General features: G+C 43.1%; 1 protein-coding gene across 2 annotated transcripts; it reads left to right on the plus strand.

Moving 5' to 3' along the window:
* Positions 1 to 2,312: 2,312 nt before the first annotated feature.
* Positions 2,313 to 15,737, plus strand: phf20a (PHD finger protein 20, a). Of its 2 annotated transcripts, XM_053433092.1 has the most exons (17): positions 2,313 to 2,462; positions 4,471 to 4,577; positions 5,896 to 6,067; positions 6,393 to 6,477; positions 6,950 to 7,026; positions 7,174 to 7,771; positions 7,888 to 7,938; positions 8,030 to 8,287; positions 8,999 to 9,193; positions 9,343 to 9,438; positions 10,025 to 10,180; positions 10,827 to 11,008; positions 11,103 to 11,202; positions 12,374 to 12,569; positions 12,760 to 13,198; positions 13,742 to 13,922; positions 14,344 to 15,737. In XM_053433092.1, exons 2-17 carry the CDS (start codon positions 4,495 to 4,497, stop codon positions 14,484 to 14,486), a joined length of 3,012 nt encoding a protein of 1,003 aa, XP_053289067.1. In that variant the 5' UTR covers positions 2,313 to 2,462; positions 4,471 to 4,494; the 3' UTR covers positions 14,487 to 15,737. The 2 variants fall into 2 exon arrangements, with proteins under 2 accessions (XP_053289067.1, XP_053289075.1); XM_053433100.1 differs by lacking the exon at positions 10,025 to 10,180.
* The last annotated feature ends 698 nt before the right edge of the window (positions 15,738 to 16,435 follow it).

Consider the following 16,435-nt stretch of genomic DNA (forward strand, 5'->3'; position numbering starts at 1 on the left):
GCTGCTGCCTGTCCTGTCACACAGCATCACCTTCACTCAATCAGATCTGTGCATATTCAGCCGTTTGTTCTTTTCATGCTCATCACTGCACAAGTCTTCCGCGTGCTTCATCTATCACTAAAGGGATCGTGTACCTGTCCGCCACTGGTGAAAAGCAGCAGGGTGAGAGGACCTCTGACCTCAGCCTGAGGCACTGGAACAGGTCAAAGAAAATAGAATCAGGGAGGGAGAAGAACAAATTCCATTCCAAGTCAAAAATTTTCATTTTCAAATCATCAAAATTGTTAAAGCATCAGGCTTTTATTAAGAGAATAACTGTGATTTGTAACCTCAACGTTTTGACAGTGTCATCATGCAACAGTAAGTTAGCTGGAGCCTTGCTGAAGATGAGCTGATGGCTACTGACTGTTAGACCATGGTTCGAGTAGCTGTAAATCTTCAAAATGTGCATCACTTTCATAATGATGATTGTGAAGAAGCTGTAATCCAACATGATGATTAAGGTCTCAGATTGTGTTGAAGGTTTTCTGAGAGCTCAAATTTCCTTGGTTTACGAGGGTTTGACACTAAAATGTTACAAAACTAAAAAAATGAAACAGTTGCTGAAAATGATGAAAAGGATCACTTTTATACATTTTTGTTTAAATCTTTTGGACATCAATTCATCTTCTACTTACTAAACCAGTGCCAGCTCTATATTTTTTCTAAATCAGGGCCAAGAGTTTACACAGAGGCGGCAGTTATGTGTCCAACATCCATGCACAACTACTGTCATTCTTTGTTCACTGTTCACTGTTCATTTTAAAAATGGTTCCTTGTTCAAACACAGGGGCACTTCAGGGGCCAATCAGATTTCAGCGGGGCCAGTGACCCGCTGGCCATGGTTCTGCTCTTAACTTTTATAACAGAAGAAATTTTGAAGATGGATGGATGGATAGATAAATCAATAGATAGATAAAGGAAGGGAAAATAGCATGGATTATGATGGTTCGATGATAATGATTAGTCGTATAAAGTATTAAAATATTATATTACATTACATATCATTTAGCTGATACTTTTATCCAAAGTGACTTGCAATAATTGCATTCAACCATGAGGGTAGAACAGCAAGAATCATGTAAATACATTAGCTTAAAAAATCCAAACTATAAAGCGCTATATAAGTGCAACATATAAGTGCAACTACCCCCCCCCCCCCCCCACCCACACACCCACACACACACACACACACACACACACACACACACACACACACACACACACACACACACACACACACACACACACACACACCAGAGTTGATGATGGTTATTAGACATCTTCTTAACCAAGGTGTAATCGGAGGAGATGTGTCTTTAGCCTGCGATGGAAGATGTGTAGACTTTCTGCTGTCCTGATAACATTGAGAAGCTCGTTCCACCATTTAGGAGCCAGGATAGCAGCCACTTGTGATATTGTTGAGTGTTTAGCTCGCAGTGAGGGAGAGGCAAGCTGATGCAAAGCGGACTGGACAGGCTGGGGTGTAAGGTTTGACCATGTCCTGGATGTAGACTGAACCCGATCAGTTCACAGCACTGTACACAAGTACTAATGTTTTGAATCGGATCCGGGCAGCCACTGGTAACCACTGAAGGGAGTGGGGGAGTTAACAACTACAGTATGAAACTGAGGTTGTCATGGCAAGGCTCTATTATTTCATGTTTATGTGCTTTAGGACACTGGCTGGTGCTCTGCCCAGTGACCTGTGTGACAGCATAAGAAATGAAAATAACCTACTGAATCCAAATGTATCAATACGAATGAGAGGAAAGTTAGGATGCTGCTGCTGATAATAAATTGTTATTTCCTCCACCTTCATTGTGTAAGATTTAGGGACATCTAGTGGTTAGGTGTCATGTTGCAACTGAATACCCCTCACCTGCCCCTCCCCTAACCAAACATGACAGAGAACCTGTGGCAGCCTTCAGTCGTCATAGAACTGAAAGGTGTTTAGTTTGTCCAGTTTAGACTACTGCAAATTCTAGTGTAAAAAAAAACATCTGTACAATTTAGATGAAACAAATAGCATTACATTTATATTCAATTTCTGCCAATAGATTCCTTTCACCTAAATCTTCCACACTGGACCTATGATTCAGATGCCCTCACCCTGATTAAAGGTTATATGAGTTTAATACTCAGTATGAAGACACACAGAGACAACACTGGTATTTGGAGCAGACACCAGCTCTTGTAACCTATCTACGATGTTATTCTGTCGGGTTATCGGAAGACATCAGGGCCGCTGGTCGCGCATGCGCAGTGCGGCGCCTCGCAGCCCGCGCCGGTGGTGAGTGCAAGGGGGAGAAATTCAACTGCGTGATCCGGAGGAGACAGTCGGAGGCAGCGGGACCTGCTCTTCTACGGGATTAAATGACACCATTTTCCAGCCAGCCGGACAGAGAGTGACCGGAGAACAGGTAGGAGGCACAGGGCTCTTCTTCCCTCCGCGTTTGAGAGCGAAACGAGCCCCGGGAGCACGGCGAGCGAGGCCCGCCGTGGTGGATGCTTCAGCAGCGGGGATGGTGCGGAGCCGCGTGTCGGCTCCTCGAGTTCAAAACAAACATGACGAAGTCGCCGATCAAACGCTTCGTGGGTTCGAGTCCTGGTCGTGTTTGTGTCGGGGCGGCCTTGGCGTATGGTCGCCGCGTGCTTCGTCACCGGTGGGCCCACTATCAGCGGCTCCGTGCTTTTGTCACTTGGGGGGAAGTTTGAAGCTTCATTATTCTTCCACGCCGCTCGCTCAAAAGTCTCAGAGTAGGCCCAGCGCGAGGCCCCGACGAGCTGCGTGAATGACAGCCTAGCGGCCAATCAGATGCTAGCACGGCGAGTGTCCCGCCCATGCCGGAGTGATCTGACCAGTCACGTTCGCCCTGGCCGACTGCGTATTCGCCGTTGCTTTCCCGCTACGCCCACTGGTTATAAAACACTGGACAATAAAGTGTCCGTAGTGCTGCGAGTGTTTAACAATGGACCCCAAGCTGCGTCCTGGGGCATCGTCTTACCACTGTGCTTGAAAAACAGCTCATACTTATGACCAGGGGACTCTTGGCTGTGCGTATTTAATACATCAAAGGGTGTTGGTGCTGAGGTTTTCCGTTTATTATAGTAAAACGTCAACCTAATGTTGCATTAATCATTACATACTATTACACAATACGCCCTTTATTGTCACGGTGTAACAGATAATCATTATCCGGCTCCTGACTGATACCAGCACCGTTACAACTCCGTGTGTGAGCCCTGCCTGGGTCGCTGTCTTCCGGCTCTTTCTCTCTCTCTGTGTGCAGGCCATTAAAATGCACGATTTCATTAAGCTCGCGTTTTATACCAAATGTTTTTATCTCCAGCTTCATCCACCACGATCGGTATCAACCTGCAAAAGGTGGCTAGTCATAGGGGCGTCCGACCCATTGTCTCCCATTGTGTCTAAACGTGAAATCGACTGAGCAGAAAACACGTGGGCCGAGTAGTGCGAAGACATCCGGTTTGAGGGCTGCGCCGAAAGCCAGAAACTCCGCTATAGTGATGAACCGAGTCACACCGAGAGGAAAGTAAGCCATCCAGATTTATCACGGAAACCATTCCTCTTGTAATAGATGGAGCCGAAATCTCTGTTTGCATGTGTGACGATAAGAGGGGTCGCTATCAGGAGGATATTCTCAGCGTAAGACAAACGATCCTCATCCACAAAGCCCGTTCATCACAGCTGGAGGGCTGAACATCAGCTGCAGACTCGTAATCTCTATTTGATGCGACTACACAAACAATGTAAGAAGAATATGCTGCTAATCAGTCAAGACATATTGGTGCATTGCTATTTATTAGTTCCCTACTGTACAGATGGATGCTGACAGTGGGAAGGGAAAGCTATGCTAAGTTACCGTAGTCATTCTTGGACCGCCTCTCATTGTGTCATCTCGACGGGGAATCTTATGACACAGAAATCCCATTTTGCCATATTATTGATCAGTCCTCTTTTGTATTGACTGCTCAGGACCCTCATAGGAACCTGGGTGAGGTTGTTCCCAGATCACTGAACATCTGATGTCAGTTGCACATTTCACTACCATTCGAGGGGCATGGCTCACCTGTACACTGTTGCACCTTGTGTAATCTGTAGCATGTGTATGATTGCTGTCGACAGCCTGGACTGCATAGTTTTCCTGCTGCCTCACAGTGGGAGTGGCTCACTTTCACCTAAATTGCTACTCAGGTGCAAAGCTGTGATTTACCACCATACTCTGGTAGATTAATTGTTAGAGATGGCCTGGGAGAGCTCGCCTGCAAAGTCCTTGATAGTCATGTGTGTTTTATCCATGGCTAGACACAATGTGTTTCTTAGTAGTGTGTCCAAGGTCATATAGATGTAGTCTTGATTGGTTAACATGTGTGTGCATGTGTGTGTGTGTGTGTGTGTGTGTGCAGGAAGGGAGCCTTGATGTGGGCAGTATGAGTAAGACGCCCCCTAACAGAAGAGGGATTACATTTGAGGTGGGAGCTCAGCTTGAGGCCAGAGACAGCCTCAAAAACTGGTGAGTCATGGCCTTGCTCATTTCTCTCCATCCATATTACTGTTCACTTCCGTCACTCTCTCACTGTAAACTCCTATGCCTTCCTCTCTGGGCCCTGGGTCAAACTATTCTGTGTGTCAACAAACATGAGACGCTTAAGAATCTGAGTGAGTGTAGGAAGCCCTATTATTACATCATTGCTTTCCTGACAGTAAACAACAGCTGGTAATGGGTGTGTGGTCTCAAGTTGACAGGAAACCAGCCTTTGACCTGGATTAATTATGAAGGACAGAAATATGAATCTGGGTTTTTATGGTTATGATTGGGAAAAATTCAAATGAGACGCTCTGATGATTGTTCCACAAGCATTTTTTTATCAAACGACATGTGACCTTTTTGTGTGTAAAGTAAAACTTTGTTCATATATTAAGTGCTCCCCGCCTTTTAGTTTATAAAAAGTGATAACTCTCTCTGCAGTAACAGTTATTACCTTCCATTAACCATTACATTACTTACAAACATTTTACCTGGAGGAGCTCAATGTTAGAATGCAGATGTCAAAATCAGTTGGACTGGTCATTGAAAGGACTGTAACTCTTCCAGCTCTCTTGTACAAAGTGCCTGTAATGTCCGATTGGGCAGATGTATGAATAGAGCCAGTCATTGTCTGGAGAATTTACACCGAGTGAGAAAGCTATCACTGATGTTTAAATTCCACCTCATGCACTCTCTACCCAGGTGTCGCCCCTCACATCAACCAATCTGAGTATTTCTACTTGGTAAGAATACATTTGACAATTTCCTGTTGGGTGCTAAACGTCAAAGGGTAGAATTACAGTTAACACAGATCCTTGTAGTAGGACAAAAAGGTCATTATTAGTTTAAATATTGCGATTCAACATAATGATTTATTGGGTTTTTCACGTTTAGTTTTTTAACAAGAGTCCAAGCGGGAAAAAAAAATCATACACACAGTGATAGCTACAGCAGAGACTATTTATATCATCAGTTATGTTTCCCAAAATTGGTGCATGTGTCGCTGTCAAACTCTCACGGGTCAGCTGTAGCGTTTTAGCTCCCATTTACTTGCCGATGCTAACTGGCCATCCCCTGGGCACACTATTGGCTCCTAGCTGTTGTTACACTGGCTTGGTGTAACTAATAAAGTAGATATTAAGTCATAAGAATTATACAATCACAATACTAATTATTTTCACCCTACTTACTGCCTTCATTATTTCGTTGACATGATTAAGACACTTAATCCTGTGGAAGTATCCTCCTCTGTCAGTCAGTCAAAGGCCCAATTGAACACTATTGGATGTCTTTTTTCCTGTAGGTATGCTGGAAACATAGAGAAGATTGACTACGACGATGAGAAAGTACTGATACATTACCGCCAGTGGAGCCACCGTTACGACGAATGGTTTGATTGGACCAGTCCCTACTTGAGACCCGTGGAGAGGATTCAGCTGAGGCGGCAGGGCCTGCCGGACGACGCTCCTCTACCTGTAAGATAAAGAACAATGCTCATCCTGTTCGGACCTGTGTTAAATATGGAAACTGCCCCACCTATGGGTTACATTTGGTACCTCTAGCCTTTTTTTTATCAGACTGAGGTTATACCCTGTGTAACAAAGCGGAGGAATTCTTAATCTGAATATCTTGATTGGTATTTTTTCTTTTACTTAAATTTGTGTGCTGTTGTTTAAAAATATTTAAGTATACATATAATAACAATAGGGTTTGTTAGCATTGAACAGCTCCACCTCTGCTGTTATTTGAATAATGTGCCTACAGTGTGCCAGAGATTAAACGTCTGTGTCCTTCCTCTAGGGCTTTCATGTGAATGACAAGGTCCTAGCCAGCTGGTCCGACTGCCGTTTCTACCCTGCTAAGGTCATTTCAGTCAATAAAGATGGTGGGTATTCATAACTTCAGGTCTCAAATGTTTATATGAATAAATTTCATTCAAATTGTTTAATCTACTGCTCCATGATGTTTCCATTTAATGATTGTAAGGTTGATTGAGTCGAGTTAATGTGGCAGAAGAGAGATTTTCTCCTGGTTATTTAAGATTTGTGTTTTTTAGGAACAAGATTTTGAATCAGGAAGCTAAGTTTAAAATTTCAAACTGTCATTTCGAAAATATACCATGGTAATGAGTGGCCTTCAATGTTAGCGAAATGGTTTTCTCTGTCTTTGGCAAGAGAGACTAAAGGTAGACCTGTCATATACGCAATTACAAAAATCTGAATGAGGGAATGTGTCCCTAAGAAGAAAAATAGCCCTTGAAGCTCAGACACTAGTCTGTACGTGTGTCTATCTGACTTGAAGCTGAGGCTTACGTAAAACATGGTTTACATTACTTTGTTCTGCTCTATCCCTCTCAGCATCCTACACTGTGAAATTCTATGATGGTGTCATCCAGACAGTGAAAGAAATACATGTGAAGCCGTTTATTAAAGAGGTAAATACAATATGTAATCATAAATATCCATAATCAATCTATGTTTGACACTGTTTAAGTATATTGTCCTCTTTCAATCACATCATGAGCTTTTTATTTTCATTTTTTCCTGTTCCTGATCTTCCTTTTTATCCCGCTGTCCAATAGAGAGGCAGTGCTGGTAGCGGGAAGTCTCGCTCCTCTGAGAGGAACATGGTTAGGAGGGCCCCGAACCGCAGAGACCGGAGGCCTCAGGAGAACGGAGGACCCAAAAACAAACGAGCCCGACGAAGCACGTCCGACCAGGAGGAGGACAGCAACAGTGAGGATGAGGATCACGAAGAGGGGATGTCCAATGAGAAGAGCAAGAAAACAGACGGTGAGATCGAGGCTGCTCCCACCATCAAACAGGAAGAGGACTTATCAGAGCAAGGAGATCAGTCTATGGATGCAGAAAAGGCAACAGGACTCCCAAATGGAGTGAAGGTGAAGGAGGAGGAAGACGACAAACCAAATGTTGACCAGTGTCGTGTAAATGGAGATTTGAAGGAGGAACCGCTAGAGACAGAATGGAAAGGAACAAAGCCATACACAGAGTCACCCAAGCCATACACCGAGTTACCCACTCAGACGTCAGCAAAGACAGAGGAGGGGTCTGTCCCTATGACAACCACAGAATCGAATGGAGACGAGGAGAAGAAACCAAACATCCAATCAGAAAGCTCTCAGCCTATAGTGGATGTGCCCCCTCCCCAGCCTGTGAAACGTAGGTGTTAATGAAGAAAATTCACTGTGAAAATGAGAAACTCAGAGCAATCTGCATCCCATAGTGTCTGTGTATATGTTCATGTTCATAAATAGTGTTTTCTTTCTTTTTGATAGCGGTGAGGAAGCAAGGTTTCCACAACCCCAACAGATTCAGCAGAGAACCACGTGAGTACCTCCCAACATTTAATAAACAAATTCAGTCGTCACACATTCTTTGATATGCATCGTTGACATGCTTTTTTGTTAATTGTCTTAGTGTACAGAGTTATCAAAAACCAGCCTCCTCCCGTCCTATCCATCAACCTCGACCACAACCCATTTAAGTGCAGTGCTCCCGGCTGCACAAAGTCATTCCGTAAGGCTAAGCTGCTGCACTACCATATGAAATATTACCATGGCGAGGAGCAGCCTCTGGAGGAGGAGCGCAGCGTCCAGACCAGGGCCTCAGAGAAACCGACTCCAGCTACCGGTATGGACACTCCGAAGAGAAGGCGCACCATCTCTGCCTCTATGCGTGAGTTCCTCTCCAGTTACACTGCTGTTGGATAGACCTACAGCCGGTCAGAGTTATGAAACATGTGACTTAGATATCAACAAACGCAGTAAATGAGGTTGAACATACTGAATGATATACCATCCAGTATGTTTATTACTGTTATATACTGCGGATTCTGCAGGATTTTGCATGGCAGCCATCTTGATTGAAACACAAGGCGGAGTTATGAGCCATATTGAGATCCGTTGTTTATAAAAATATATATAAATATATAAATAAATGTGATTTTATAACCAGCATTAATGTATTTCATCAAGGAATAAAATTCACAAAATGTAGTTCCCAGCTGAAAAAATACATTTTAATGTCATGGAAACTTCCACTGATCAGTGTTCAGTATTTCTTAAATAAAAGTAGTGTTTTAGCTGTGTCAGTCATTGTCAGATCAGTCCCCTTATAGACCCATGTAAATGGTTGTGATTGTTCCGACCTGTTTCAGGTCAGGTGGAAATCTCTGAATGGAAGGTGGACAGACTAGTCTGCAAGAGGACATAAAAATGTACTTGGTTTTTGGTTCCCAGTCTACCTTCATGCAGCAAGAAAATCAGAGGGGCTGAATTGTGACTTGATGTAATTTGTAATCATAAAGCTCTAAAACACTGCTAAATATACTGTACCTCCATTCTTGTGTAAATATTTGGGATTTTTTCTTTTCTTCTTCCTTCTCAGACTCTGTTGGCGGGGCTGTGCTTCCCCGTGGCGAGGTGAAGACCGCAGGCAGACGCACATCAGCCCCTCCAGCAGTCAACACCCAGGGCCATCAGCTCAGGGCACTGCTGAGGGAGAAAAGCAAGGAGAACCAGCTGGACAGGAATGGATGCCAGCAGCAGGACAAGGATTTGGAAAGGAGTGGATTTGACATTGGTCAGTATGAAAATGACTGCATTGTGTGTCCCATAGAGTCCTGCCCTCTCACTGTTGTCTGCTAGTACAATTTTGCATGTAGAATAGAAACCTGTAGCGTGAGCTGTTTTCACACAGGGCTTAACTTGTTTCCACTTAATGATCCCTAGGGTCCGTAAAAGACAAACTGAAAGAGAAGCCGAAACAGAAGGACTTCCTCCGCATTAAATTAAAGAAGAAAAAGAAGAAAAAGAAGGCCAAGTCTGGTAAGAAGGGGTCCCTGGCATCAGGCGTCCTCACATCTCTGCTGCTCTGCATGTGCACTCACTGTGACATTGTGGAAATGGCTAGCCTGCATCGCATGAATTGCTCTATTCACTCCTCTTGGTGTGGTGGCTGAGCCTCTGTGTGTGGGTGAAGTGTTACATCTGTCGCTGGCCTCTGACACTCTATTGTGCCAAATAAAAAGCTCCATCTCATTTCTTTTACCTCTGTTAGTCAAGCTGCTGTTGTGAAGTCAGAACATATTGTGGCACTGATCGTGACTAATCCAAACAAACAGTATTTCCTCTTATTTCTAGATGACATTCACACCAGTGTATTTAGCATTGTCACACACGTGTAGGCTATCTTAATACTGATTGGTCCTTTCCCATAGCTCACAGGCCTGAAAAGCAGGCCACATAGCTTTTTTATCAAATTGAGTATCCCTGATTGTTATTTAGTCTTATCGTTTGTCCATAATGTTTTGTTGTGTCACATTTTGTCACCTCCTGATGGGCGTTTGTGTAGCATTTTCAAAGTTGACTTTTTTGTTCTACATCTGCTTCCCCCCCTTCCCTGTATTAACAGACTACACAGGTAGTGAGGAGAATATTGACATCTCAGTATTGGGTCTTCAGTCCAAATTGCATTTGCCACTCAAAACCCCCCCCCCACACAATCACAAGCCTGAGGCCTACCCCGGCAGGCCTGGATACAGCTACACAGAGCAGATACATGTGGATGGTGGGTATCTTGATGACTCGGTGTGCGTGTGTGTGTGTGACTGTACATGGCCTCTTTTCCCCTCCATTCTATTTCCTTTGAATTCAATCCATCAGGCGGATGTTTCAGTACAAATTGCAACACATCTGTGTCCAAATATTGTTGCTAATTACATGCAGAACCAGAACCTCCACCAAGGCTAACACCCTATCTCACCATGTTAAAGAAAATAAAAAAAAATACTTCCTGGATCTGTCCATATGTGCTGGATTAGCTCCAAAATTGACGAGGAGCTTTGTGGAGTCATGCCTCACCCCTGCACAAAATTTTATGGAAATTAACTCTTTATTTTTCGAGTATTCAGACAGTCAGACAACAAACAATTAGCAATGAGAACCTATCCTCCTTGGTGGTGGTAATGATACCAGCAGCGGACACAGCTGTTTCGCTTGGTTGATTGAATTCTGAGCTGTTCTTTGCTGCTATGGCTTGCTTCATCATGGAAACAACAAACATCCAATAAAACCCATAGTGCAACATCTTTTTCAGAGTTAAAGAATGTTAATTGAGCTACAATTTAATTAAAACTTTACGTGAAAGCAAAATCCTGAAAAGTTGGGTAATTGCCATGAAAAACCAATAGGTCTGTTTGTCCCTTGCACCATAGATGAGGATAGTATCAGTGACTGGTCCACGGACAGCTGTGGGTGGAGTGACGATGACTTTGGGTTGGATCTGGATGTCACCACACCTCCCCTGAGTGTGGACTCTGGTGCCGTGGACACCAGTGACCAGGAGATAGTGCGATGTATCTGTGAGGTGGAAGAAGAGAATGACTTCATGATCCAGGTAAGCTTGTTGATTGCTTCTTGTCAGTGTATGTATTCTTTCTAAAAAATTGTTTTGATGAATGTGAAACTTTTATATCTTATTCTTCCCTCAGTGTGAAGATTGTTTGTGTTGGCAGCATGGCACCTGCATGGGACTGCTGGAAGAAAATGTTCCAGACAGATACACCTGCTACATCTGCAGAGACCCACCAGGTAAACAACAAACAGCCATTTTGATCCAACGTCTGTCACTACTCGTGTTTGGTTTATTTATTTGACGACTGTTTCCCAGTGAGCAGTGGTTATTCTTATTCAAAACTCATTATATTTAACTTATTATTATTTATTTAATTCATAGACTAGTTTCTTCTTTGCCATATAATTTTGCCTTCATTTTCTGTTGCCATGCATCAAAAGGTTGTGTAGTTTCCTGCTGAGAGAACAATGTTTACCTCAGGTTACACTAAACTAATTTGTGGTAAACAGAGACCTTTCTTCTGTAAAACAACAGAATGTTTGTGCTTCAGATTAACATTTATTGTTGGGAAGCTAAAAATAGCAGGCTGTAGTTTAGCTACATGGCCTCAATATCTAAATTTTACAGGCTTTCAGGGGCCATTCAGGTGTCTCCACGGTAAACACATTAATCAGGAGCTGCATAATTGCACACCAGCTGTATTAGCTAAATGGGGAAAGAAAAACAGATTTAAGTGTCAGAGTGTAGCGACACTTTTTCAAGGTGGACGAATACACAGGTATTTATTTTTAGATCAAGTATAGAACTATGCCTCTATACCTGAGAACTGAGGAATTGTACTGCCAGGGCCGGAAATATTTGGACAGCTACACACTTTTTGCTGTTTAGGTTCTGAGCTTCAGCAGATCAAATTTGAAATAAAATAATGGATCCTTCATAAAAGTGCCAAGTCTCAGCTCTGATTTGAGTAGCCAAGTATTTTTGAACCCCTAAAATCTTGGCACTGTGTTTGAAGGTATTGAAGTAAACCTACTTAAAGCTAAGACTAATAATTTTTCTTCTTTAAAAAAAAAATTGAATTGGCTGAAGCCTGTAGAACAAGGAGGGGTTAACAGCTTCTGGTCTGGAATGTTTGGACGTTTGACTCACTGTGCACCAAGCAAAAGCTTGCAGTGTGGTGTACGTGTACGCACGTACTGTTTTTACATATGGAGTCTCCGTGTCAGCAATCTATAATTCCACTAAGCCAATAAGTGTTGCACACTAACTTAGCAGCTGTAACAGTAAGACGACAGCCTCATTCTTAAAGAGACACTTGATAACCCAACAGTGGCTTTACTTATCGTCAAACTAGTAGAAAGATCGTTTTTATCTTTGATTTAATGCAATTTTCTTTATCCCCATCAGGTCAAAGACAGAGTCTGCGCTACTGGTATGATCGTGAGTGGTTGAGCAATGGTCACATGTATGGCCTCTCCTTCCTGGAAGAGAACTACTCTCACCAAAACGCCAAGAAGATCACCACCACCCACCAGCTGCTGGGAGACGTACACCACGTGGTCGAGATCCTCAATGGACTGCAGCTCAAGATGAACGTCTTACAGTGAGTACAGAGGAACTGCATGAACAGACTTGAGGGTGTTTTTCTGTTACCTACAGATTGTAAATTGAAAGAAGATTGTGGTAGAAATTATTTTTGTCCTGGGTAATTTCATTTGAACCATCTCAGCTTTGTTGTAATATTTATGTGAAGGTAACACTGTGGTCTGATCTTTTACATTTTTTCACCTAAGGAGCAACACACATCCTGACCTGCAGCTATGGCGGCAGCCATGGAAACATATGGAGAGGTCACTGACTGGCTTTGACTCATGTCGGGGCAGTGACGCAGCTCCATCTCCCGCGACTCCAGATGAGGACATGAGCAGAGGAGAAATTTTAATGTCAAACGCTTTGGAGAAACTGAGCCGTGCTGCTACAGCTGCCACCTCCACGTCATCCTATTCCTCCCCCTTCCCATCCTTCCAAGACTCGTACATTACCAGTGAACACTGCTATCAGAAACCGCGGGCGTACTACCCTGCAGTGGAGCAGAGGCTGGTGGTGGAGACCCGACAGGGCTCAGAGCTGGAGGACAGCATGAGAAGCACTGAGGAGCTCCTGGAACGGGAGCAGCGCTACGGGAGCCTGCTGGAGACAGACAAGCCCAAATCAACAGCAAACAATAACAAGGTTGGGGTTTGTTCCACAGCAGACAAGGATGTTTAAATTACAGCTAGAATTGTCACTAAAGAGCAGTGAACTAACCAATAACACCCACACCTCCTGAAAATATCAAAAAGTATAAGCACACAAAATGTTGTATGATATTAATCAGCAGATCACTGCAAATTATAAATAGAGAATTGATTTCTCATAAAATCAGTTGGTCAGACAGTGTCCGTGACCTTAGCAGAGGTTGCTATGGAGAAGATGTCAGCCAGAGGCAGGAATCAAAGACTTGCAGGATGTCTTGTTGCAGCCACTAACAAAATACTGCACTAGTTGCAGAATTGTTTTTGAAATAGTTAACATTCTCTATGTGATGTAATTAAAGCTTCTGAATATAGATAACATGTTTTATAAAGTTTAACCAGATCACTGTTGTCTCAATGTTCCTTGGGACAGGTCAGTGTCTTCAGTGTATGAATGATTTTGCAAAGCTTTCATATTATCAGGTCTGAGCTCTGGCTTTTATGAAGATCTTGTCTGATGATCTCACTCGAACGTTTTCAGGCTTTGTTGGGTAGCTCATGGTCCCAGGCTGAGATGAACGTGGAGGATGGGAGAGATACTGAAGAATCTGCAGACAACAGCAGACATCATCAACAGTGGCAGATCAATCTGCTGGATCACATAGATGCAGTCCAGGATGAAGTCTCACACAGGATGGACTTCATTGAACGGGAACTGGATGGTAAGACTTGTAGTTGACAGTTTTAGTTTATGTGTCTTGAATAGGATGGGGAATCTCATTTAATTGGACTTAAATAGGTGAAGATGACTCCTGCTTATATCTTTACATTGCATCACATATTTAACGGAGGCTTTTATCCAAAGCAACTTCGAACAAGTGCATCAAACCATCTATGTGTACATTAGCAATACTCAGTCATGAATTGAATGTAAACACATTTGCTTTTGAGGAGCCGTGACATTATGCAACAGCACAGAGGTCTTTGCCATGTGTAACAAGCTGGGAGGATTGCATCATACCTGTGTTAGCTTAGTTCGGCATTTCAAAACACACAAGAATTGTGTGTACCGTCTTTGTGCGTTCAGAGAACCACATCATTAGTAACCATGTGTTCATCCCTGATTCTTTTTCTGCTCCTCAGTACTGGAGAGTTGGCTGGACTACACCGGAGAGCTGGAGCCTCCAGAACCTCTGGCCCGTCTGCCTCAGCTCAAACACCGCATGAAACGGCTGCTGACACAGCTGGACAAGGTGCAGCAGATCGCCCTGGTCAGCTCCACATGAGGGCGCCAGAGAACAGCAGAACCCTGGGTCACCACTCAGCAAACAATGCAGCAGAGGAGATGCGTGTCGCTCTCTCTCTCTCTCTCTCTCTCTCTCTCTCTTTGGCTGCAAAGAGAGATAAAGATATTAATGCAAGTTACAAGGCGCAGACAGTTGTTCGCCACAGTCTCTGACCTGATTTCTACTGCTGTTCCTCCCTGTCTCTAAGTCTGTGGTGGAATCTGATGCTGCAGCGTGCCAGTGTCTCGTATGAATATTCATATGAGCATGCGTGGAAAGTTGGCATCGTAAATCAGGATCTAACACAAAAAGTAACCTCGTAAATGCAGGAGAAAATCCTTAGGACCACATTACACTTCTATGGTTCCCAATGCAACTTTAAACCTTCTGAATGCCTTTTGTCTGAGCTACTGCTTAAAGTTGCCCTGTCTCTCAGTGCACAGTGCTTTACATGCAGAAGCTTTATATTCGAGATTGCAATCGAGTTCCTGAATGAACCTACACGGCCTCTTTGCAATAGGTTTTTCCAATGGTCACTGTCTTTTGCATTTACCTTATCCCAAAGTTCAGTTTTGGTCACCTGAAATGTCATGATACATTAAACATTTTCCTCTAAGTGTGGACACGTAGTAACTTGAAGACATCCTGTATGTAATGACGCTGCATAAGCAGATTCTACAAATAATTTGTTCTGTTTTTGACCTCGTTGTTTTACACTGCACTGTGAAGTTATTTTTGTCTGGAATCAAAAAGCATCTTATTTTCAGCTTTAGAGACGCTAACAAGTGTGATTTCTGTTTTGTCTTAAACTGTAATTCTTCTTTCCTAACGGTTCTCATTATCAGTGAGTCCCCAGTTTTATCAGTTAAGTCTTTGTTTTCGTCAATGACCCGTAACCTGACTTCGGTTCACTCTTTGCATTGTTGTTGCTGTGGCACTTGACTGATGATTCACTGAAAAGTGTAATGTAGGCTTGTCTCTTATCCTCGCATCTTGTGCTTTGTCAAATGACAAATACTACTTAAAGGACATGTAAAATTATTTTTCTGTTCTGTTTCATCTGTTTTATTTTGGCTGTTTGTAAATATGTTATTCAAAAATGTGCTCTTCTTTATTGAAAACATTCTCCAAATACAGATATTGTATGCTACTGTACTGTAAGTGTCTGGCGTAGAAGCAGGGAAAATGTCCAAAACAATGCAAACAGATTTGCTGGTACATAAATAAACTTATCATTGTTATTAATCACTATGGAGACGTTTTTGTGTATTTTCTCACGGTCTGACATGAAGGCTGGAGAAGAGCGCTCCTTCTCATCCTGTTTATCCAGCTGGTCGTGACATTGCAAGTGAGGTCAGAGGTCGCATCATTCAGAGTTTCATGTAACATCTTTTCTTAGCATCTGATTTGAGCTCTTACACAATCAGATTGAAACTAGAGGCGGCAGTAGATTAGAGGTTACAGCTGTGAGGTTTTGACTGAGTGATTGCAGAACGAGAGGAAATCAAGAACTGAATGATTTCCTGCCGAGGTGCCACTGAGCAAGACATTCAACCTCCAACTGAACAGTGGAGCTGCTCACCAGCCAAAAACAAATCAGTGTTTGCACAGGAGATGTGCACGAATGAGAGGGACATTTTGTGGGGGGGGAGTGGGTGCATGCAATACTCTAATGTAATATATTTTTATCACATAGCCGATTTGTGCAGTTACATAATCAGATTGAAAACAAACTTGATGGGAATTCTAATCACTTAATCTCCAAAATTTGAGCCAGCATCATGTGATGACAGGGCAGGGAGAGGGACATCTTATTGGCCAAGAAGAATTAGAACAGAGGGTAGCCAGCATGTTCATCCCCTGGGCTGGAGGAGCTCAAATATGCCATTATCAAAGATGGTATTAGTTCAAAATGAAAGACATAAGCACCCTTGATATTGAAAAATATT

This window comes from Pleuronectes platessa, chromosome 2, assembly GCF_947347685.1.
Source record: "Pleuronectes platessa chromosome 2, fPlePla1.1, whole genome shotgun sequence".
NCBI classification, from domain to species: domain Eukaryota; kingdom Metazoa; phylum Chordata; class Actinopteri; order Pleuronectiformes; family Pleuronectidae; genus Pleuronectes; species Pleuronectes platessa.

Bases quoted from the DNA above. Each gene is read 5' to 3' on its own strand.
- phf20a (XM_053433092.1), top strand. From the start codon at position 4,495: ATGAGTAAGACGCCCCCTAACAGAAGAGGGATTACATTTGAGGTGGGA. The intron at 6,068-6,392 runs GTAAGATAAAGA...TCCTTCCTCTAG, and splicing joins CGGACGACGCTCCTCTACCT to GGCTTTCATGTGAATGACAA. The intron at 11,203-12,373 runs GTAAACAACAAA...TATCCCCATCAG, and splicing joins CATCTGCAGAGACCCACCAG to GTCAAAGACAGAGTCTGCGC.